Source organism: Anolis carolinensis, chromosome 1, assembly GCF_035594765.1.
Source record: "Anolis carolinensis isolate JA03-04 chromosome 1, rAnoCar3.1.pri, whole genome shotgun sequence".
Classification (NCBI taxonomy): Eukaryota; Metazoa; Chordata; class Lepidosauria; order Squamata; family Dactyloidae; genus Anolis; species Anolis carolinensis.
Window position 1 is genome coordinate 205,599,982 of NC_085841.1, and position 23,615 is coordinate 205,623,596.

Sequence of the window (23,615 nt, forward strand, 5' to 3'; positions counted from 1 at the left end):
ACAATAGCAGCCACATAAAATGTCTTAAATCAATGCAAATTATAAAGGCATTAATGCAGCATTTAATGGCCTCTGCATATAATTTCTCCTACTCTGCGCAGATTACAGAAATGTTTTTTTTTTAAAAAAAACCTCACTTTCTTGCCCTGTTTTTGCTGAAGTGCATAGAGAAAAAATTGTCATTAGGTGAGAATGAATATTTTTTGAAGTATTTTTTCAACCCTTCTTTAGGCCACACAGTAGCTTCCATTTAGCACATTGAAATTCAGTGCTGGTATTTCAGTCCCTCCAGCTGCAATTTTCTCTAGCATTGCAGATATACTCTGTACCAGGTTTCTGGGAGCCTTTCCACATCCCCATATAATCCAGAATATCAAGGCAGAAAATCCCACAATATCTGCTTTGAACTGGGATATCTGAGTCCACACTGCCATATATTCCAGTTCAAGCAGATAATGTGGGATATTATTCAGTTGTGAGGAAGGGGCCTAGGACATATGCTGGCTGACATTGGGTATTGGCTCAGTATAAATAGGCAGTTGCAATGTTCCCTAATTTAAGATCTTCAAGTGATGTTGGCATTGGTCGGGAATGCTTAGAAGTATTCACTGTGGCGATTTCCATCATTATTCTGAACCCCTGCTAGATGTTCCTAGAAGGAATGCATACATTCTTAATATGATACACAACTTGGAAAGTTTCTTTTTAAAATGTTAGTGGTCAGATCATGGCCTGGAATCAAGTTCTAAATATTACTTAATTTTCACTCTCGAATTTCACTGTCCCACTGTCCCAAAATCAACTTCTGTTGTTCCTTTTCATATAGCGATCTCATTTACATCACCCTCTGCTGGTGAACTTGACTGGAAATATGTCACCAACCAATGCCATTCTTTTATTGTTTTTCCCAATTCAGAGTGCTGAAGGAAGATCCAACTATTTTCTGGCTATTGAGAAAGGACTCTCCCTTGTAAATGTAAAGCATGCTGTCTCACTAAATTGCAACACTGGGATTTATAAATTCGTTCTGACCTTTATTCCCAACCTCTAAGGAGGTGTCCCACAAATAGTTTCAGCATTTAGACAGCCCCTTTAAACTTCAAACTAAAACCCAGAGTATTCACCACTTTACTAACATGGAAGGCACCAGCCAATATTCCTGAGCAGGCATACCCTGAAAAGAGCATCCAGGACATTAGGAGCAGTGCTGCTTGCTGTATGGCACAAAAAGGTAATACAGTAACACCTAGAAATCAAACTAGCTTGCATTAGCTGAGAATTGCTGGCATCCTGTTGGAACATACACATGTAAGTTTCCCTTACAAGTGTGTATATTGGAGTTCCTCCCTCTAAAATTCAGTGCAGATATTTCAGTCCTTCCAGCTGCAATTTTTTCTAGCATTGTAGATATACTTTGTACCAGGTTTCTGGGGGCCCTTCCGCATGGCCATATAACCCAGAATATCAAGGCAAAAAAGCTCACAATATCTGCTTTGAACTGGGGTATCTGAAATGGGATAGCTTTGAACTGGGATATCTGTAGTGCCCAAACTCCCTCTTAAATGAATAGCATCAGATGCCCTGCATGGCCGTCCATTTTGTGAGAAGTGTGCAAGATTGCGGAAATGTCTACCTACACCCTCCTACCCAGATTGAAAAATGTTATCTGTACTGAGATCCACCAGGATCCTCCAGGGCTTTCATGCTCCTGTAATCCTTTTGCATCTGGCTATGAGATGCTTCTGGGATTCCACCTGCTGCACACAAAATGGGGTGGACATGTGGATGAGTGGCAGGAAGTGACCCCTTACTGTACAGAAACTTCATAGTAAGCCAACGGGGTGTGGTGTATAGCTCAGCCTAGCATACGCCACACAAGCAAGCAAGCAGTGTAAATCAAAACCATGTAAGTGAGCCATACACAGGACTGCAGACACATACCTATTGTTGTTATGGTTGAGCCTTATGGCTCCGATACTGGGAGACGTGGTCGTAAGACTCCTCGGGAGTCAGATACTCTCGAGGAGCGAGAAAGGAAGCGGCTGCGGGACTTATTTGCAGAACCATCTGACGAGGATTCCTTTGAGGGTTTTACTGAGAGAATGGAGGAAGAGATGGTTAGCTCAGAGGAGGATGACATGGAATGGACTCGTGTGAGGGAGGATTTGGGTGCCACTGGCAATGATAGTATGGAAGGCGATTGGGGACCTTCAGGATTAGACCCGTGGACAAGCTGGAGGGATGGGACGGGATCCACAGCTGGGGATGCTGTGGGGCGTAGTCAAAGGTGTTTCAGTTCTGATGAGGAAAGTGATGAGGAAACGCCTGGGATTAGGGTAACAGCTGATAGCGATGAGGAGCTGTAAACTGGCATAAAATGGGGTTTGGAAGCAATGGCTAATTGCGTTGGGCAAGGTAATCTGGACGAACGCTTGGGCTCTGTGTGGGAAATTCCTGAAGACGGGTGTGATTCGTTTACTGACTACGTAAGTTACCAAGGACACTGGGCAAAGACGGCGGGAGGAACTGTGTGGGCTTTTGTTGTCCAACCTGTGCTTAATCTTAATAGCTTGGACCTCCGTCGTCGGACCGTGACGGACGCCATCTGTTTATTCTGGACTGACTGACTGACTGACTGACTACGGCCTCGGACTCTCCTTCCTGTGATTATCGTTGGACCTGGTGAACTACAAACGTCTGTACCTGCCTTACGACCTTCGGACCGGATTGGAACTTCGCTGACCGCTTCTGCCCTTGAATGCTGCGTTTGTATCTGGAAATTGCTTGCTGTGTGGAGGAGTAACCTCTTAGTTACTCAAACATAGCCTTTGGCAGCAGAGAAGCATCTGCTGCCAGTTTTTGTATTCCTTTGAACCTTTTGTTCACCAGCTTTTGTTTGTTTAAGTCCCAGGCTGAAGTAAGCTTTTTTGGTTTAACCCGGATTAAACTCCGGTTTAATCCGGTTTATCTTTTGAACGTTTTCCTTGTGTCTCTTTACTTTTAAGGCCAATGTTTGCCTAGCCCTTGTCTTTTACGGGCATTTTTGGTTCTGTAACTCCAATAAACTTTGTTATATCTTATCTTGTGGCGTTCTGTCTTTGACAGATTGCCCAACGCCCATAAAAAAGTTTTTTCTTAGTAGTTAATTGCGTCAAGAAGACGATGGAGGAGCTCAAGGCTCGCTTTGATCAGTTGCAGGCTGCTTTTTACGCTGCACAAGCAGCACAGCCAGCCAAAGGACATGTTATGACTCCCGAACGTTTCGACGGGTCTCGGAACAAACTGCCTACCTTTTTGGCACAAATTGAACTTTATTTTTCCCAGATTAGTGTACAGGCTTTTCCTACGGACACTAGCAAGGTGGCATTTATTTTGAGTTTATTGACTGGTCCCGCAGGACAATGAGCCACTAATTTGATTTTGGGAAATGACCCAGTCAAGGACAATTTAAGTGATTTCAAAAAATTATTAACTGATACTTTTGGGGATCCCCTTCGTACGGAGAATGCTAGCTGGGCTCTTTATCGGTTGAAACAGGGAAAGGGGACTGTTTTGGATTATTTAAATAAGTTTAACTCGTATCGACATCAATTGGACTGGGGGGAGAATGCATTTATGCTTTTGTTTATTGCGGGTTTAAATGACTACCTCCAGGATGAATTGGCACGTTTAGAGCCGGCAGAAAGTTGGGATGCCTTAATAGCTAAAGTGTTGCATTTGGACGCTCGGTTCGAATCCCGTAAACAGTCTAGAGCAATGTCTGCGCCACCTGTGTTTGAGCCTAAGGCACTTGTGACAAAGGGGGACGAACCTATGGAACTCGGGGTGTTTAAAAAACTATCTATAGCAGAAAAAAACCGTAGGAGACAACTGGGGTTGTGTTTGTATTGCGGGAATGCTGGGCATTTTGCCAGAACTTGTAATGTAAAACCTTCCCAGCTTTCGGGAAAAGGCCAGCCCTAGTGCGACGTGAGTCCAACGCATTAGGGCTTTTAAAGCAGTCAACTGAGGGGAAGAAACATGTCTTTGTACCCATTTCTTTATCTGTTGGGGGAAAAGAACTTGCTTCTACTTTGGCACTGCTGGACTCAGGGGCTACGGTCTCATATGTGGATGTTGGGTTTGCAAGGAAGCATGGACTTCCTGTAGTGCGTAAAGCATGCGATGTATGGGTGGAAGGGGCGGATGGGAGATTATTGGAGACTGGGGTGGTTAATCATGAGACCTCAGAGATAACGTGGGAGGTACAAGGAGTAACGGGAAAGTTTGTTTGGGATATTACACGATTACCAAGGTACGACGTGATCCTGGGAATGGATTGGTTAACCTTAGTAAATCCTCAAGTGGACTGGGTGACGCGTACTATAGCTTTTAAGAGGCAGGAATGTTTTGCTCTAAACCCTTCTCAGCTTGATATGGAGGGAGTGCCTGGTGAATATGGGGAATTTCAAGACGTATTTTGTAAGAAGGAAGCGGATAAGTTACCGCCTCATAGACCATACGATTGTGCTATTAGACTAGTGGACGGTGCAAAATTGCCAGCAGGAAGGTTGTACGCCTTAACAGTACCAGAAAGGCAAGCCTTGAGAGAATTCCTTGACGAAAACCTAGCTAAGGGATTTATTCGCCCATCTAGCTCTCCAACTGCTGCACCTGTGTTCTTTGTAGCTAAAAAGACAGGAGAACTCAGGTTGGTTTGTGATTACCGAGTTCTTAACAAGCACACCATTAGAGATAGGTACCCACTACCTCTGATTTCGGAATTACTATCGAAGGTGCAGGGGGCTAAGATCTTTACCAAGCTTGACCTGCGGGGGGCGTATAACTTGATTAGAATACGGGAAGGTGATGAATGGAAGACGGCATTTAACACGTGTTTCGTATGCCACGAGTTCCGTGTAATGCCTTTCGGACTTTGCAATGCGCCTGCGGTCTTCCAAAGGTTCATAAACGATGTATTTAGAGACTTAATTGATCAATTTGTGGTGGTTTATTTGGACGATATATTAATTTTCTCTAAGGATGAAAAAGAACACCGACAGCATGTTAAGCAGGTATTACACCGCCTACGGGCTAATGGGCTTTTCGCTAAGGCTTCTAAATGTGTTTTTCATGTACCTGAAGTTGAGTTCCTGGGACATGTAGTTTCAGGAAAGGAACTCAAAATGGATCCGCATAAAGTTGACGCAGTCAACTCATGGCAAGAACTTAAGACTAAGAAAGATGTACAGCGGTTCTTAGGCTTCGCTAACTACTACCGGGAGTTTATCCCATACTTTGCCAAACTCACGGTACCTTTAACGCAACTCTTGCGTAAGAAACAACCGTTTGTGTGGGGACGGGAGGCTCACAATGCGTTCTCACAGTTAAAGTCTAGCTTCCAGGCAGACAATATACTAATACATCCGGATGTGGACAAGCCGTTCATAGTAGAAGCAGACGCTTCTAGCTATGCGTTGGGGGCTGTATTATCTCAAAGGGGTTCATCAGGGACTTTGCGTCCCTGTGGATTTTACTCTCAGCAACTAACACCGTTTGAACAAAATTAAACCATATGGGAGAAGGAATTACTGGCTACTCTCTCCTTCCTGTGATTATCGTTGGACCTGGTGAATACAAACGTCTGTACCTGCCTTACGACCTTCGGACCGGATTGGAACTTCGCTGACCGCTTCTGCCCTTGAATGCTGCGTTTGTATCTGGAAATTGCTTGCTGTGTGGAGGAGTAACCTCTTAGTTACTCAAACATAGCCTTTGGCAGCAGAGAAGCATCTGCTGCCAGTTTTTGTATTCCTTTGAACCTTTTGTTCACCAGCTTTTGTTTGTTTAAGTCCCAGGCTGAAGTAAGCTTTTTTGGTTTAACCCGGATTAAACTCCGGTTTAATCCGGTTTATCTTTTGAACGTTTTCCTTGTGTCTCTTTACTTTTAAGGCCAATGTTTGCCTAGCCCTTGTCTTTTACGGGCATTTTTGGTTCTGTAACTCCAATAAACTTTGTTATATCTTATCTTGTGGCGTTCTGTCTTTGACAATTGTAGTCAACTTTTTCACTGCTTAAGGATTATGCTATTTTCAGTAGAAAAGCTGCAGTGGGAAGGTGGAAGAATAAGTGCTTTATGCTTTCTTCACCCTTTGCTTTTCTTCTGCAGCACCTCAACACACACACACACACACCACTGTTGTTTCTCTCGTAGTGTTCAAGATTTCTAGAATCCTGAGCCAGACATGAATGAGGTGGAGAGTTCCAGTAGAAAAACAGAAGTGAGAAGTGAAGAAAGTATAAAGCCACCTCCTCCCTCCAATTGTATCTTCATTGAAAACTGCTCTCAAAACATTTCTATTTTTTGCGCATTAGAGCTGCGGCCACCAGAAGCCCTCTGGCCACCCACAATGCCTGGTCTGCAAGCTCACCCATACATCTTACTTAACCACACAATCAGACAACAGATCTATGTCTGCCAATATGATCCCATAATTCATAAGGACATCTTGTGTACTTTACTATAGCTGCTTCATTCACACACACCCAAAAATCCAAATCCTTTTGAAGATACTGGACATACACAGAAGTGTCATTAACCAAGAGCTATCCTGTGGATGTTGCACACATGGTCATTACATGAAAAGTATTCTTAAAATGTTGTGTTTTAGCCAAATCATGGCTCATTTTTCCATTTTTCTATATTATTTCATTCATCTTGGATTTTAGAGCCAGGCTAGTATGTTTGCCATTTCTTTATTTCTGTTGCCCTTGCTCTTCATTTGGTTTTATATGCATTGTGTAATGTACATAAACACTCTCTCTAGCTGAATATCTGCTTTCTCCCAACACTTATGAAATATAATTGTAGCCAGGTATTAAACTACAGTGAAGCAGTATAGTCCTCACAGTAAATCATGAATTTCTATTGCTGATGAACTGTAGAAACTGCTTAAACAGTGTCTGGAATGCCTCTCATGGTTATAGCCTTTCTTTTACCACAGTAGTCACTTATAAGTAGGCAAATAGATTAACACAATCTGTATTTATTATATAATAACTTCTTTTCTTACATCATGGCAAAAATCCATCTGCCTTATATATTATATATATGACTTTATTAGTCAAAGTGCAGCAAAATTAGTAGTTAGTCTGCAGTGATACATGTTTCTTTGGTAGCATTCAATGGATAGCATTGAAAATTCATTATCTGATTATCTATAATGCATTAGCCTCCCTATATTTAATGACATAAAACCGTGCTGACTATTGAAATTCCAAACTGCACAACCCTTCCTATAAAGGAAGACGCTGCTAATTCCGACTGTTTCAAGCAGATTATGTATCCAGGGTGAATGTGTTTAGAAAAGCAACAAAGGTTTGCTCAGCTTGTATTGTTCATTTCTGTTTTTCAGATCAATGCTAATGACAGCCTGCGACCTTGGAGCTGCAACCAAACCGTGGGAGATTTCAAGACAGGCAAGTCATGATTAATGGCAGGGCAAGAAAGAGGAGGTACTGATGCAGCCGTTTTCCCAGGAACCTGACATGGAAGGGCCAGATCTGCAATCGATTTACAACAGGATTGCTGCTTTTAAAAACAGCACCGATTTTCTGCTCAGTGTAGTTTATTAGCCAGGAGGTTTGTTGCTCTTGTTTCTGGGATGGCCCTAAGTAATATTAGAGCATCTGACTCTGTAAGCACAGTGCCATGGTCGAGTCTTCAAAAATAAGACTTCAAAAGAGAACTGGAACGTCTAATTATTTTGTGACGGTCCCTAATGATTCCTCTAATCACAAAATGTTGAAGACAAGTGCTTTGTTTCATTGGATATTTCTCAAATCAATGCATCATCACTGTTGTTTAAGACAATTTCTGGGAACAGTCAAAACCTTCCTAACAGCAAAAAAAAAGTTATTTTTAAAGTCACAGAAAGAAGATGTGAGATGGTAAAATGGATGCACAATTATTTCATCCAATATCAGATCAGTATGTAAAACTATTATATACACACATGCTCACCCATACACACTGTGACTAGGAAGGTCTTTGGAGATAGAGATTGCTGGACCTATAGGCCTACCCCATCCCTCAGGCCCCTTCTACACTGCCATATAATCAAGTTAATCAAAGCAGATAAACCACATCATCTGCTTTGAAGGGGGTTCTACACTGTTATATATACCAGTTTAAAGCACAAAATCTGGATTTTATATGGCAGTGTAGAAGGGACCTGAGAGGCAGGAAAACAATGCTACTCCTTTTGGCCAGATGTACCCTTCTTCACACAGTGCATAGTTAAACAATGGAATTTGTTACCACAAGTTATATCCCACCAGTGTATCCTGTATAAACAAATTCCAGAGTTTAGCTGTACACCATGTGAAGAATTACTTTGTTCCTTTCTGTCCACTTTTATTTGCCATCAGGATATTACTCTATTTGCAAAATAGCACTACTCTATGCTTTCACTGAAAGTGTATAAAAATAGCCTGAAGTCAATTATGATTAACTTTGAAGGATATTTCCTTTTTCCAGAAGTTATTCACACATATCTTTACCTTTATTTCATTTAGATTTATTATTAAACCCACCTTGAAGGCCAATTAAATCAATAAAAATGATAAAACATCACAAAACGTTGAAACTATTTTAATTGCCACTCAAAACTAGATGTTCATGAGCAACTGAGATATATAATGATATGAGGATTTGTGTTGACAGACCTGGATAGGGATATACATACTTCCATATTACTGGTTTACTGAACCCTTCGTGGAGGTGCCGAGAATAGAATCTGGACTTTTTGGGGTCAAATTATGTAACCTATCACTTTTACTCAAAACCTATCTGTGTTGTAACCCCATATGCACAACATGGCGGATCGCATGGACTAACTTCCACCTGGCAGTAGTAGCATACAAAGGCTTCACAATGCTGGGATTTACTCGCAGTGAAGAAAGCTTTGGCAGCAATCTATATTTCCCTTCTCCCTCCTGAGGTCAATGGCACTTTGCAAATTGTTTTCACAAAGCTAGATTTATTTGCCCAGATGGAGCTAGATATAATAGTTCCTTTCCCTCTTTCACATTTCACTGAACAAGTCAGGGCCCTTGGACATCATGGTTTTTCCATTCTCATCTCAATTCCCATGAAGGGATCCCCATGAGATTACACTGTGTGCATAGTGCTGACATAAATTTATGAAGTGAATTCAAGCATACATAGAAATTCACTTCCTGTAATCAATAGCATGCATACTTGTCTCCAATCACACAAAAAATGTAAAGAGGGTATTGGCAGGCCAGTATACCCTCAAGGCACCAGATCCCATCAAATCTTGAAAGCTAAACAGGGTTAGCTCTGGTTAGTGCTTGGGTGGGAGACCCACAACAAAACCCAGGTGCTCTAATATCAGGCAGTTCTTGGGTTGAACCTAATCCTAACTGCACTATTGTGTTAGCTTTCTTCAAAATCTATGCATTTAGTTGTAATAATACCACTACTGTTTGGGAGCATTTGTATTAGCTCATGATGAGTAGGCTTTTGGACTGTTCTGACATTTTGCCATTGAGTCATCAAGTACTGTTAAGTAATGATAAGCTTAATCTCCATTCTTAATTTGGCAGTTGCATTAAAAATATGTTATTTTTCTCAAGTAGAATAAAGCCGAATACATTTTTTATTCCTGTTTTAGGTAGCTGAACTGGTAACCAGTGAGTTCTTTGAACAAGGAGACAGAGAAAGATCTGAGCTCAAACTTACACCTTCTGTAAGTCTCTATTCTTTTCTGAATCTACTTCATTCTTTTTTTCATTATAAAAGGGAAAATACAAATCTGAGGAAATTCAAAAGCAAGGAAAAAGAAAAGAGTGTCCCCCAAAACAGAATGTATACAGACAAGTATTAAGACGGTGTTTTCTGTTTCCTTATATAAAACATCAATAATAATAACACATTGAAAATAGATATTGCTTCAATTCAAAGAACATCAATATAAATTTCATAAAAAAATAAAATGAATAAATGAAAAAGATCAGAATAGATAAGACGATTATGTAGTCATACGTTTTATTGTGTTGCTTCATTGGACATCAGTGTGTTATTTGAACCAGAGATAACCAGACCCCTAGATGCAAGTACATTTCCAATGCTGGTTTGACATTTTGTTTTTCTGTCAGTGTTGTTCAGCACATTTTACCTGAAACAATAATGAAGTATTGAGTAACTACTAATTTTGTCACAGTGGGACAGAGCTTGGAAATACTGCTTTTTTAGACTGCAGCTCCCAGAATCCACTAACCATGATGATATTAGATCAAGGGTGATACTGGGAACCACAGTCTAAGAAGTCCATATGTGAACCAAAATAAATGCAAATGGAAACGAGTGTTAGAGGTGAAAGACCCTCAGTTCACATCCTGACTTGCCCAAGAGAAAGAACAATTGATTAATATTTTACAGGAGATCCTTTGTGTCAACTTTTAAGCCATTCCAAGATTTTTCAGGCAGTGTCCTCTCACATCTTATGGCTTCTTTTAATATACCTGGCCTAGGGGACAGGGGCACTGAGGAAACCTTCCTCCAAACAGTACGAGCATGAAGGATAATAGCATAGAAATTAGTATGTTTTGTTGCTAGTTTTTCCTAAGTGTGTTTCTTAGTGTGACAGGTTTTAGGAAAAAAAGGTTGCAAATGCTGGTGGATAATGTTGAACTCCAGATTCAGTTTCTGCAAACTTCAAACATAGTGCTACTAGATAATTTTGGATCCTAGATATATTCATCTTATGAGGAACCCCTTTTAGATGGCCATACTTTAGTTACAAAGCATGTGACTGACACCTCTCTTTCCCTCCACTGCTTTCTACATTTTAAATTCACTTACATTATGGTATTCTGTTACCATCATGGTAACAGAAACAAAACAGAGTTTGCTTCACCTGCAAACTCTAAAAAAAAAAAACCCTAAAAAAATTAACTTTGGAAATAAGTTAACTTTGATTTTATTTTTAAAATTCAAAATAATGAAATAAACATGACCGGCCACTTACCCCTCCAACTATGAAAAGGTTTTAAAATATAAAAAGATGCTGCAGCAAGCAGTGTCAAACACCAGTGTGAACCAGCATGTACTGGACTGGCCTCATCATTTGTCACTATCTCCGTGATTCTTTTGGGGCCTCTTAGGCAAAGGGCACTGGGGATGAACCCCAATTTCTACCTAAAATATACTGAGTTAAACTATTGTAGTGCTGTAATATAACCAACAGTGTTTTAAGAAATGAATCTAATGCTGCAATATTATGCTGTGTTCATATGAAATGAAACTACCAGTTTGGATCAGCTTTGCACAAGCATGCAAAAACATTTTGAACCCCTAGAGACAACCTGAAATATATTTTTTTGTCTTTCATTAGACTTTCTTTCTTATGGTTTCCATTTTGGTAACCAAATGTATATATCAGTGCATATTTGACATACTTGCAGGTTGAGACTCCTCCCATCTTGGTCCGATTTTGCTATTCTTTTTCAGAGGCTTTGGTGAGGTATGCCTGTATTCACTTACTTAGGAGTAGGTCCCGTTAAAGGCTGCACTGCACTACTCTCTGCTAGATGAAGTAATCATTGGCAGAAGAATTATATGCCTTGAGTGTCTCTAATCTCCCCATTCTACTGCTCCCTTCCAACTTTGGCAACATGACTACCAACAATATATAGTGTATTTGTTCAGCATAAAGGAATTACATGGTTATAACAGTCAAATAAATTAAACACACATATATGCCATAAATAGATCCAGAGAATAAAGGCTTTATTTTTCATCCTGGACAAAAAAAGCAGGGGAGTGTGTGTAAAGATTGATTGTAGTTTTCAAAGTGTTTGGTTTGTAACAAGTTGCTCTAAGATCCAAAGTGCTGGATGAAACAGCCTCTGTAAAATACTCCAGAGCCATAAAGCATGACATATTCTTCCTCTCCTTCCTTTCTCTCCCACCTCCCAAAAAACCATTTCAATTCAGGCTATTTTTGATCGGAACAGGAAAGATGAACTGCCTCGATTGCAGCTGGAATGGATTGATAGCATCTGCATGCCTCTCTATCAGGTAATTTTACATATTGCTGCTACAGTATTGGAAGATTGGCTAGCTTTGCCTCCCTGTACAAGGGGGAAAGAGAGATGTGATGTAACAGCTTTCTGGGAGGTTATAGGCTTTGTATCTGGGCAATTTGCTATGAACCCCATTTTAATTGTTTTGCCCATCTCTCAAGGAACCAAGAAAGAAACCAAAATATTTATAATACGGTTAGATAAATGAATGTTGTTCGGCCACAATTAATATCATTTCTAAGTAAGGAAGAAAACAATAACAGGATTATCCCTATCACCCTCTTCCTGCTCATAAAGCTTGCACACATATTGTCTTACAAGATCCACAGTTGCTGATCTTCCTCCTCCTCATTGTGGTCAAAATGATGTTGATGTTACAGTTTGGTGGATTTTTCTATTTTTCAATATAACACAAACAACTTGGATGTTGCTTGTGAAACTTGCTGAGTTAGGTTATCCAAAACAGCTAACAAATATGTCAGGGGAAATCTCGTGTCCACACAAAAAAGCATCTAACCACATAGGATTTTTCAACATGTTTGATGCACATAGGATTCTTCAACATGTTGAGTAGAGGCATGAAAGAGGGAGGGAGAGAAGAAAGGAAGGAAGGACTTTTCAGTGGCTTGCACATAAACTTTGGCTGTCATTCCCTGAATTCAATTCTGAATTTTATAAAAAAAGGTGTGGTATATGATTACTAAAGATGAGAGTAATGAAGCTGGAGTTAAATATGCCAGTGTTTGTTTTAAATTAAAATATATAATTGGTCATATTACAACCCCCTCCCAACATTAATTAACAAAACAGCAGTTGATGTTCTGAAAACAATCATAGCGATAGAAAAATGCATCAGAAACCTTGGGAAGATTTTTTTATTCTGGTGCCCAAAACACATTATATTGACATAGGCATTATTGTAAGTGAGCTTTCCTGGAGAGAGAATTATTTAATCAGGAAAATTAGCTTATCTTATTAAGATAAGGGCCATATCACCTCAGGAATTTGGGACTGGAACTCATAGTAAATTTTTATTTAGCTCTGCATAAATCAGCAAGTGGTTTGTTATGGGAAAGTGCCACAAGTACCTCAAGTAAGAATAATCTCAATGTCTTAATGTAATTGTAATAATAATAATCCTAATTTCTTTAGTATACCAGTCTTAATAATCAAGTACAATAATTATAGCTGTAAAAATTCTTAATTACACACTTTTATAGAATTGAGGTTTTAACCAGACTGCAAGACTTACATACTTATGAACTTCACAGAAAAATTCACAGCGAAGCGTAATTATCGAGCAAACATTACAACTGACAGTTTTATATCAACTATTAGCCACTAAATGATGTTACTTTCATTATTTAAGATTACAATCATACGCTGAAAGAAGAAAGGAGTGTGGAAGAAATGTGGGGAAAAGTTCAGAACTAGTTGATTAAATAATGCAATATCTTTAAGCCAGAATTTTTGGTTTGTCTGAGCTAGCATTTTTAATCAGGAAGGGTAAGATAAATGTCTAAGCAGGCATCTGCACTGTAGAATTAATGCAGTTTGGCATCACTTTAGCTGCCATGGCTCAATGCATGGATCCTGGAAGTTGTAGATTTACGAGGCCTTTAGCCTTTTCTGCCAAAGAGTGTTGGTGTCTACACAAACACAAGATGGTCTATGTACAAAGAAAATATAATGTCCAAATAGCATATAGTATTATTAAAGTTCCCTGTACAAAGCTCAATTAGGTGGTACCAGACAAAATGAAAAGAAGCAACAACTCTAACAACAAAGTTATCTAAGTCTGATATTGGTTCCAATGTATATAGACTTCAGGGTTACATAATCAATGAAAATATCTTCCAAACAAAGTAAACAGACAGTTGGTCATGTTGCTGTATACAGAATGAAGAAAATAATGATGGAGCACCGCTCTCAAGAAAGTCTTCACAAGTAAAGTCCAAATAAAGTCCCAAGTAAAGTCTACAGGGGTTCTCGGGTATTTTTGTACCCTGTTTCGGGGGGAAAATCCCCTTCTTCAGGAGTTTTGTCTGGTACCACCGAATTGAGCTTTGTACGGGGAACTTTAATAATACTATATGCTATTTGGACATTATATTTTTTTTGTACATAGACCATCTTGTGTTTGTGTAGATACTTTACAAGTATTCTGGGATTTTGTAAAGAGAGTTGGTGTCTCACCAAACTATAAATCACGGGATTCCATAGTATTGAACCATGGCACTTGAAGTGCTGTTAAACTGCATTAATCCTATCATGAAGATGCACAGTAAGAAGGAAAAAATGCTTGGTGTCTGCATTGCATGCAAGGATTAAATAGGAACATGAAGAGCATCTCTCTGCTTTATATTTGTCGGGGAATAGTGAAGAAACACATCTGAACATTTCTTCTCTTCCACACTTTTGCCCACTTTGTTCATGCTGTGCAACTATGGCCCTGCTGCTCAACCTGTTTTGTTTTTTAAGGCATTGTAAAAAATGAAGAAGAAAAAACCTTCTACTTAATGCCATGCCAGCCTAAGGGGTAAACAGAAGACTTGATGTCACAAAGTCTCACAGAGAGAAAAGAGATGCTCCCTGAAATATAAAGCCGAGTTTTAATTTCCAGTACAGACATTGCATCAATGATGCGTGGAGGCATTGTAAATCGCATTTACACATGACTAAGAAACCAGCTCAGGGGCTTCATGCTCCACAAATATCCCAGGTTCCAGGTTCCCTCTCCTAACCGACCACATTCTCTTTTGAAGGATAATAAATTTTCCAGATCTCACAAGATAGAATATAATGGTTATGGCAGCAGGGAATGTGGTGTTAGTGCAGAATTTGGTTTCTTCCTCCACCTACTCATCATTTCAGAGAACTGTTTACACACTTAGGTGCCTGTTGATTTTCTAGACCATTGCTTCTTAAATTGTGGGTCCCAACCCCAAATGGGATCCCCTTAGCTCAATGTTGGGGTCATGAAAATTTGGCAACACTAAAAGGTTTCTGAATGCATGTTGTAAGTGGCCACCAAAAATGTCCCTTGTTTCTTTCTCTCTGGTGGATTTCTAGAATGGCAATGAAGATTCACTAAATTATTCAATGTAGATTGTGAGCCAAATTCTAAATGTGACCTCAGTAGCCTGAATCATTTAACATACATGGTTTAAACACAAATGTCAAATTGGTTGTTATTCACCACCTAGCTATACTAGCTAGGGATGGTGAGAATGGTAGCCCAAGAGCATTTGTCCTGGTTAAATGAAAGTAGCTCCAGGTTTCTGAATGTATACAGACTAAATTCAATTTAGATACATTTCATTAATCTGATTAATTAGACTCTGTGAAAGAATACACCGTCATATTTGAGGTGCCATAAGATTTCTTGTTTTCTTGAAAAATAAATTATAGTTTTTTAAATATAAGTCCATTACCCAATAAATATTTTATTGAACCAATCATTTGGTACATATTTTTGTTACAATTTTGAAACTTTGTTCAAGTGGTAGAGTTATTGAACACTCAAAAAATGAGAATTCTAGGCAGGAAACAATCAGGGCCAGTTAACGCCTCCCAACAAAGGATTCCCCCAGGCAGGAAGCAGCCAGGCTTTGAAGCTTCTAGGCAATTCAATGCTGTCTAGATCTAGGGTAGTCATGCTACCCCTCTATTCCGCCTTGGTTAGACCACACCTGGAATACTGTGTCCAATTCTGGTTACCGCAATTGAAGGAAGATGTTGACAAGCTGGAAAGTGTCCAGAGGAGGGCGACTAAAATGATCAAGGGCCTGGAGAACAAGCCATATGAGGAGCGGCTTAAAGAGCTGGGCATGTTTAGCCTGCAGAAGAGAAGGCTGAGAGGAGACATTATAGTCATGTACAAATATGTGAGGGGAAGTCACAGGAAGGAGGGAGCAAGCTTGTTTTCTGCTGCCCTGGAGACTAGGACACGGAACAATGGCTTCAAACTACAAGAAAGGAGATTCCACCTGAACATTAGGAAAAACTTCCTCACTGTGGGAGCTGTTCAGCAGTGGAACTCTCTACCCTGGAGTGTGGTGGAGTCTCCTTCTTTGGAGGCTTTTAAGCAGAGGCTGGAACATGGATATACAGCCCGGAAAACTCACAGAAACCCAGTCTCTCTAGAAAGAATGGTGGTTAAACTGAGGTTCTCGTACTTTGGACATATGAGACAAGAATGCTAGGGAATTTGGGAGGTAGTAAGAAAATAAAGAAACCATATAGATTCAATAAATGATGCCATAGCCCTGAATTTGCAAGGTAATGGAGGTCTCTCGTTCATCAGTCGCCATCAGTCAAAGTTGTCAATAGCTATAACAAGGAGCATCTTTATCACTTTTATATTCTTCCCAAAGTCAACTGGGAAAATGAAGCAATTACCACACAAGAGATGGAAGGATTGCTCAGGGAAGAAAGGGAACTTTGGAAGAACCAGAAAATTCCACTTAAACAAAAGAGAATAAGAAGAGGATTTCAAGCTATTCTCAAAGCATTGTCAAACAGAGATGGCAACCTCACTACGGATGTGGAAGAATACCCAGATCAGAGGTCAAGCTCTCTGCTCCTGTCTGCATAAGAATAAAAGCAGTCAGTGAGAGATAGCTGACAGCAGCTGTTCTAAGTGTAAAGAACCTGCGTGTGTGTCTATGTGAGGGTTTCCCATGGGAGATAAACCCGGCACCTTTGATCCTATAAGTGGTCCGTTCTCTTTTGGGAAGACATCTGAAAGTGCCCCATGGAATCTCTGTCAATGCAGTACAAAGAGTAAAGGAGCTGGCCATTCTTCATCTGAGTCCCTTCGAGGCGGGTGACATTTTTCACTATATTTTGTTTCAGTGCATCATACCTAATAGCACAGGAGGGAAAATAAAGATACCCTTTATCAAATACCATCAAATGCTGTCATAACATAAACGAAAAACCATGGAGAATACTGTCTGCCACTAGCAAAAATGTTCAATGTCCTGCCTAGTTTGTCATCATTAAGCAATAGATAATGTGTGACCCCATGATTGAACAACTCAGTGGGGCAATGTGTATCTAACCATGTAGTTGTAACAAGCTCTCTGATTAATTCAGTACATGCACAGTGGAAAGCTAAAAGCTCTGGGCAGAAACTGTATTGCTGTGAACTAAGCTTTGAAAAGACAAAATACCACAGCAAACTTTACATTTTTATATTTTAGCTTTGTTTTGCCTTTGGTTATTTGCTTTGGGATGCATCTACACTGTAGAATTGATGGAGGTTGACATCGCTTTAACTGCCATGTTCAATGCAATGGAATCCTGGGAGTTGCAGTTTTACAAGGTTTAAAGACAGGTGACTTGAAGATGTGTGCACATGCAAATTCTTTTACTTGGGAGTCTAAAGCCAAATACTGTCTTAACTACCACTCATTATAAGCAGCTTTGGAAGCTCTTTTATGCCAAGGCCAACAAACAATCTCCATAAAAGGAATTAATTCTGCACACCTAAACCTAGACTGTAATCCTTCCACTACTTCCTCAAGAGTAACTTTTGATCACATTTGAAAAATTTGTAACCAAAGACATCAGCTTTCTTCTCTAAGTTACTCCACAGCGAGTTGTGTTAAACATGACTTTACTTTATCCATTTACATTTGATATTTCTTCTGCACAGCAATCAATACTTGCTGCCTCACTATTAAATAGATTTTGAAAATCTCTTCAGTGTGTATCATTCTCTTATCCTTAGTTAGCTTTTCAGATTTAGCCCCACTTGGGAATTCTCCAGCCAAATGTAAGTTGTTACTCCAGTTTGTTCAACACTTACTGGAAGTGTTTCATCCATCATCATTTCTATCCCTTTTCTGATTCAATACTCCTTGTTCTTTGTCTTTCTTGAAAACTGAATAGCTGTTAAATTATCCATTAATCTTCTTTCAGATTTGCTGCAAGTTTGTTTTTACCCCATATAAAAACCTAAGGTTTTACTTTATTGGTTGTCTTTTCCAACATGCTTTCCAACTCCTCAGTCCATTTCCTTAGATTTTCCTCTCCCATCCTTTTCAATGTACTGTTCAGCTAATTCTGTTATTGCATTGCTAGTAAAGGCAATCACAGTTTCTTTTTCCAGATAGTGAAGCAATACTTCTAAGCTTCCACCTATCTATTTTTTTCCTCGGGTGGTCTATAGTCACTCCAGCCCCTGACAATTGTTTTGGCAATTCCTTCTTCTGCCTGTCTGTGTGTGTGTGTGTGTATGTGCTTTTCTCTCCATTGCATTGGGGAAGCTTTGATGAAAAAAGAGATTCCACCTAAACATTAGGAAAAATTTCCTGATAGTAAGAGTTGTTCAACAGTGGAATGTGCTGCTTTGGATATAGATTCGATGGCCATCATCAGGAGTTATTTTATTGTGTTCTCTTGCATGACAGGGGGTTGGACTGGATGGTCCTTGAGGGTCTCTTCTGATTCTATGTTTTTCACTAATTCAAGCATTAGTGAAATTGTGCATGGATGGTAGAGTGGGATGAGGACTCCACTTCCCAGTTTTCAGAAGGTCAGTTTCTCCTCAGCCCTAGTTGTTTTCTTGGATGGTGGTGCTACCAGTCTCTTTAGTCACAGCATTATTTCAGCACAATACTAAGTCTCTTTGTCTTTGTCCTTTTTCACTCTATAATCATGGCCTCTAAAACAGGACTAGGCAACTATGAAATGCATTGGGGCTGCATTATCGACCTAAAAAGACCAGCATGGTGGAGATGTGCCTAGGCTTCTTTTCTCCCTTACTGTCCAGGGCAGTGGCAGTAGGGATTGAGGGAGAACCTTTTATCTGCTTCTGAACCTAGGCATGGTGGAGATCTTCCTAGTCTTTTTCTCTCCCTTACTGTCCAGGGGAGTAGTGAAGGGGCAAAGACGCACTTGTACTCCCACAATCTCTCTATAGGCAGCAGGCCCCTTTAGGGCTGAGGGCAAGGTTAGGAAAGACACGAAAAGTTGAATCTTCAAACTGCAGAAGCTGTTTATTAAGAGCTTAGCAATAACGACAAATAGCATAAAGGAATGCATTCAAAGTATTTGTCGCGTCTTCAAAATGGTTGCAAGACTTTTTATCATCATTACAGAAAGTAGAAACATTCTTATTGGTTTTCAAAAATCAATCATCTCTTTGGATTAACAATTGATTACGTCATCAACATCTTTACTATCACGCGTTCTTATTGGTTTTTCAGTTCTAACAAGAAAAACAATAGCTTCTTATGTGTTTTTATACGTTCCGGGCCAGGTTTTATCTACTTGTTTGTTTCATTACAAGCATGTGAGAAATTAGGAGTGCTGGGGAGTGCTGGTGTCACGCCCTGGTAGCAAAGCACTAAGAACCAACACACGGAGGCCAATAATAATCTAATATCTTTATTAAGGAAATATTATAGTAGGATAAAAACAAGTAGGAAATGCAGTTCAGCAATAGACCTTTCAGGGAAGGTCAAATGTAGTCCAGAAATATATTGTTCAGTATATAATATTAGAGTTCAAAGTTGTAATTCCAAAACCGAAACACACTCAACTTCCAAGCAGTTAGAGTGGGGAAAATGTCCAAAAGTTTTACTAGAGTTCAAAGTAAGTCCAAGGCAGGAACTGGAGATAAGACTGGGTACTTGGCACAAGATGCAAGGCTAGGAACACGGTGAGACCGGTCAAGAACACGGCAAGGCAAGGCACGGAGAGACTGGAGATAGCGGACTCAAAACGCAGTCCACACTTAGCTGGAACCAATGTTAATCCTTCAACTGACTCATTGACTCCGCACGGGCTAGTTCGTGCGGAAAGCTTTTAAGGAACTTCGAATCTTTCTGCAAACAGGTGTCCAGAGCTTCTTTTCCCAAGGGAAAAAGAACTGAAACACATCTTCATCCAGATGCGTTCCTCCCTGAAAGCTCCCAGGGGAAACTAGCTAATTAGCACCCTGTCTGGCTGCTAATCTCGCGCTTCTCCTTGTTTGCTCTCTCTGGAAGCGACTCGCCTCAAAAAACTCCCTTCTCGCGAAAGGGGGAGAAGCACTGGTAAGAACTTGTTCAAGGTCTGTTTTAATGAGTTCTTGGCAAGAATTGTCAACAACAGGCATCTGGAATGGCACAGTCTCTTGCTGAGACAGCAGAAATCCCATGTCTTCACCATCATGATCCATGATGGCGCTGGGGACAGGACTCAGAGGCCCATAGGGCATCACAGCTGGCTAGTTTCAACCTTGAGAACACAGAGGATAATCATTTTCCTGTTGTAGCTTTTTCTCTAAGCATCAGCAGGTCTTTGGTTAGCAAGGGCTCTGAATCAGGACATATGGGACTTGTAATAATTAGAAAACTTGTATTTAAAATCATGTCCCTCACAGTAGCAGTTGGGATTGAGGGAGAACCTTTTATCTGCTTCTGAACCTAGGCATGGTGGAGAGGTGCCTAGTCTTTTTCTCTCCCTTACTGTCCGGGGGAGTGGCAGTTGGGATTGAGGGAGGACCTTTTATCTGCTTCTGAACCTAGGCATGGTGGAGATGTGCCTAGTCTTTTTCTCTCCCTTACTGTCCAAGGAAGTGGCAGTTGGCATTGAGGGAGGACCTTTTATCTGCTTCTGAACCTAGGCATGGTGGAGATGTGCTTAGACTTCTTCTCTCCCTTACTGGCCAGGGCAGTGGCAGTTGGGATTGAGGGAGGACCTTTTATCTGTTTCTGGATCTACGCATGGTGGAGATGTGCTTAGTCTTCTTCTCTCCCTTACTGTCCAGGGCAGTGGCAGTTGGGGTGGAGGGAGGACCTTTCATTTGTTTCTGGACCTAGGCATGGCGGAGATATGCCTGCCTCTTCTCTTCTTTACTGGCCAGGGCACTAGCAGTTAGGATGGGATGGGGGGGGGAGACCTTTAATCTGCTTCTGGACCTAGGCATGGTGTTGTGTTTACTCTTCTTTCCTCCCTTATTGTCCAGGACAGTGACAGTTGGGATGGAGGGCGAGCCTTTCATCTGCTTCTTGATGTAGGCATGGTGGAGATGTCCCTGTTTCTTCTTCTCTTCTTACTGTCCGGGGCAGTGGTAGTTGGGATGGAATGAGGACCTTTTATCTATTCCTAAGTATGAAGAAGCTGTGCTAACCTATCCTCTCTCTTCTAGGTCTGAGAATTTGGAATTGGGGGACGGCTATGTTGGAAACCTTTCAAATGTTCTTATGAAATGACTGCCACTCGGTAATAATTGAGTAGGGATGGGGACTAAAAGCAGCTGAATCTTCAGCACAGGTGATAGAACAGCCCTCTTCCCTCTCTCTTTCTGTCAATTGCTCAAATGGCTGCCACTAAATGCTGATATTATATCAGAGTCTTCAACTCAGTGAAATTGTAAAGGGACATATTAGTTTGACATACAGGAGACATAATGTTTTTGGCACTTATGTCAATAGAGGCTTCATTTCTCTGTTCAATTATAATTTACAAGAAGCAAGCCATAATAATACCATGTGTGTTGTCCCATTTCGATTGGGATTTTGGCATGCAGTTTTGGGAATGAAGAAAAGCTGATTGTCACAGGTTTGGTTTATCTCTAATTAGGGTCAGGACATGGGAGGGGCCAAGAAAGCTACTGTTCTCAGTATTTCTCAAGGGAAGGAATTTTGTTTTCCCGTTTAGAAGTGGGAACATAAGGGGGAGGAAATATTTTTAATTTTGTGCCATTTGGAGGAAAGTGTGTCTGGATTGAATGAAGAAACTAGAATGTGGAGTTCTGGTGTGGCTGGAAGGGCTTATCTCCACTTGCTTGGATGAGAAATGAGCATAGAAAGGGCTTCTCTAGCCTAGCAAAGGTGATCTCTTTTGGTTTATGCTTTTAACCTCTTTCAAATTGGCGGTGGGCTTATTTATTTATTTTATTGGAATAAGTAAAACTGTTATCTTTATGGCTAGTACATTTCTGTCACAAAATGGCAATGTATAAATATGTGAGGGGAAGTCATAGGAGGGAGCAAGCTTGTTTTCTGCTGCCATGGAGACTAGAATACGGAACAATGGCTTCAAACTGCAGGAATGGAGATTCCACCTGAACATTAGATTCTCACCTAACTGTGAGAGCTGTTCAGCAGTGGAACTCTCTGCCCCGAAGTGTGGTGGAGGCTCCTCGTTTGGAGGCTTTTAAATTTGTTTAAACCCCTGTATGGCCATCTGTCAGGGGTGCTTTGAATGCAATTTTCCTGCTTCTCAGCAGGAGGTTGGACTGGATAGCCCACAAGGTCTCTTTCAACTATACTCTATGAAAATTAGTTCCCTGTACAATTGGCTCCTTCTATTTACATCAGTCTCAGACACCATCCACACTGCCATTGTAATGCAAATTGAACTGGATTATATAGCAGTGTTTACTCATATAATCCATTTCAATGCAGTTCAATCTCTGTTATATGAGTCTACTCTGACCACTCCATTATACAGCAGTGTAGATGGGGTCTCAGTTTGCATTGCAAGTCCAGAAACACAACAACAAAATAAATTAAGGCTTGCCTGTATTTGCTTGGACTCCTGTGCACCTTTGGATCTTATTAACATAATCATTACCTACAATTGGCCTTTCCGTTAGACAGAATGAGGTGCCAGACTCAGATAGAGGTGGCAAATAACACTCACACATCCATACCAGAAAACGGCCTCCAACCTCTCCAGAGAGCTTTGCTGGTGACTTTCTAGCCACGGCAAATGCAGGTATATCAGGGCAGGTGGTTTTCTCTGATATCCCATCCTATGTGCTTTCTATGGATAAACCTCAGCCAAAGCAAGCTGCAATACAACTCTATTAATAGATATGGGTGTTTCACATGCTTACACTTTTTGTCCTTTTAGAACTCCCTAATCACTAGGTTCTCTCTCAAATGCCTATACTGTAAAGATGATTAATTGGAACTCAGTAGGTTACAGAATAGTCTGGCTCACAGCTTTCTGATAGTCTGCTTAATAATAAAATAGAATTTATGTAGTCTTATTGCACATACAGAGTTTAAAGATGATGATGTGCTATTATCTTGTCAAAGCTCATGAATTCAATAGCCAACTCAAAACTGGTCAGTATGTGGATAGGAGCCCTAAAGAAGCAAAAACTTATTTGTAATTTAGCAGTGGATACAGAGCCTCCTGAACAAGTTTGAAACTGGTTTGGGGGAACACAGGAAGTATTCTGGTTTATTTATAAAGCTTTAGATCGGGGTGTCCAAACTTCTTAACCCTTTCAGAATCCCTGAACTGCCCCTTCTCTGTCAGTCAACATTTTCTCTTCTGGGTGCCTCCAAAAATGACAATTACCTTTTAAATAAGTGGTGTGGCTCCTATAGGTTTAACATCCAAAAATGCCAGATTTTCTTAACTAGAAATTGATTACTGGCCACTTCCATGTTTTGATGTTTTGAGTTTAGTTGGTAATCAGTGTAACATCCCAACCCATCCCCATACTAGAGTTAGAAAATTGGCTGCACTTGCCTACCTCCATTTTAATGTATATTGAAGAGTTTAGCAGT

General features: G+C 40.4%; 1 protein-coding gene across 3 annotated transcripts in view; it reads left to right on the forward strand.

Annotated features, from left to right (window-relative positions):
- The window catches only part of pde11a (phosphodiesterase 11A), a 240,910-nt gene that overhangs the window by 207,562 nt on the left and 9,733 nt on the right, over window positions 1-23,615 (forward strand). The window contains exons 17-19 of one of the 3 annotated variants that reach the window (XM_062969150.1): window positions 7,395-7,458; window positions 9,678-9,752; window positions 12,002-12,085. In XM_062969150.1, the coding sequence (XP_062825220.1) occupies window positions 7,395-7,458; window positions 9,678-9,752; window positions 12,002-12,085 (223 nt within the window). Of the gene's footprint in view, window positions 1-7,394; window positions 9,753-12,001; window positions 12,086-23,615 lie in introns of all 3 variants that reach the window. The other 2 variants (XR_010002351.1, XR_010002350.1) reach the window with 2 other exon arrangements.